Source organism: Chlorella variabilis, assembly GCF_000147415.1.
Source record: "Chlorella variabilis unplaced genomic scaffold CHLNCscaffold_5, whole genome shotgun sequence".
Classification (NCBI taxonomy): Eukaryota; Viridiplantae; Chlorophyta; class Trebouxiophyceae; order Chlorellales; family Chlorellaceae; genus Chlorella; species Chlorella variabilis.
Genome location: NW_005435083.1, coordinates 1,773,477 through 1,773,940, shown reverse-complemented (window position 1 = coordinate 1,773,940; position 464 = coordinate 1,773,477). Strand labels below are relative to the sequence as shown.

The window sequence follows — 464 nt, the reverse complement described above, 5'->3', positions numbered from 1 at the left end:
ATGCGGTGGGGGTTGTGGTGTGTGAGTGTGGGCGTGAAGCAGTGGTGGTGTGGTGTGGTGTGTGTGTGTGTGTGCAGAAAGCAGTGGTGGTGGGGCATGTGTGCGTGTGTGCGCGCAGTGGACAAGCGGCTGCCTTGCGGAGCCACCCACCGCCTGACCCCCGCCCCGCCCCGCCCTGCAGAGCCGGCTGGGCGAGGCCAGCCACCCCAAGACCCGCACCAAGCTCTCCATGCTGCTGCAGCACGCGGCGCGCGGCGTGCTGGCCAACCCCACAGGCGAGGGGCCGTGCCTGGTGCAGGGGCGTGTGGCGCGCAGGCCTGCAGCAGGCTGTGCGCACGCAGGCGCCTGCTGTAGCACGCAGCCCAGGCTGCGGCTGCGCCTGCTGGCCTCCTTGACCGCCTGCCCACTGACCTCTCCCTCCCTCCCTCCCCGCTTGCCCCCCCCCCCCCCCCAAAAAAAACCAC

General features: G+C 70.9%; 1 protein-coding gene across 1 annotated transcript in view; it reads left to right on the top strand.

Moving 5' to 3' along the window:
- CHLNCDRAFT_51116 (hypothetical protein) overlaps nucleotides 1-464 on the top strand; it is a gene marked incomplete at both ends in the record, with an annotated part of 16,353 nt that overhangs the window by 10,697 nt on the left and 5,192 nt on the right. Inside the window, one exon of the mRNA XM_005849852.1 lies at nucleotides 182-329. Coding sequence (XP_005849914.1) covers nucleotides 182-329 — 148 coding nt within the window. The remainder of the gene's footprint in view (nucleotides 1-181; nucleotides 330-464) is intronic.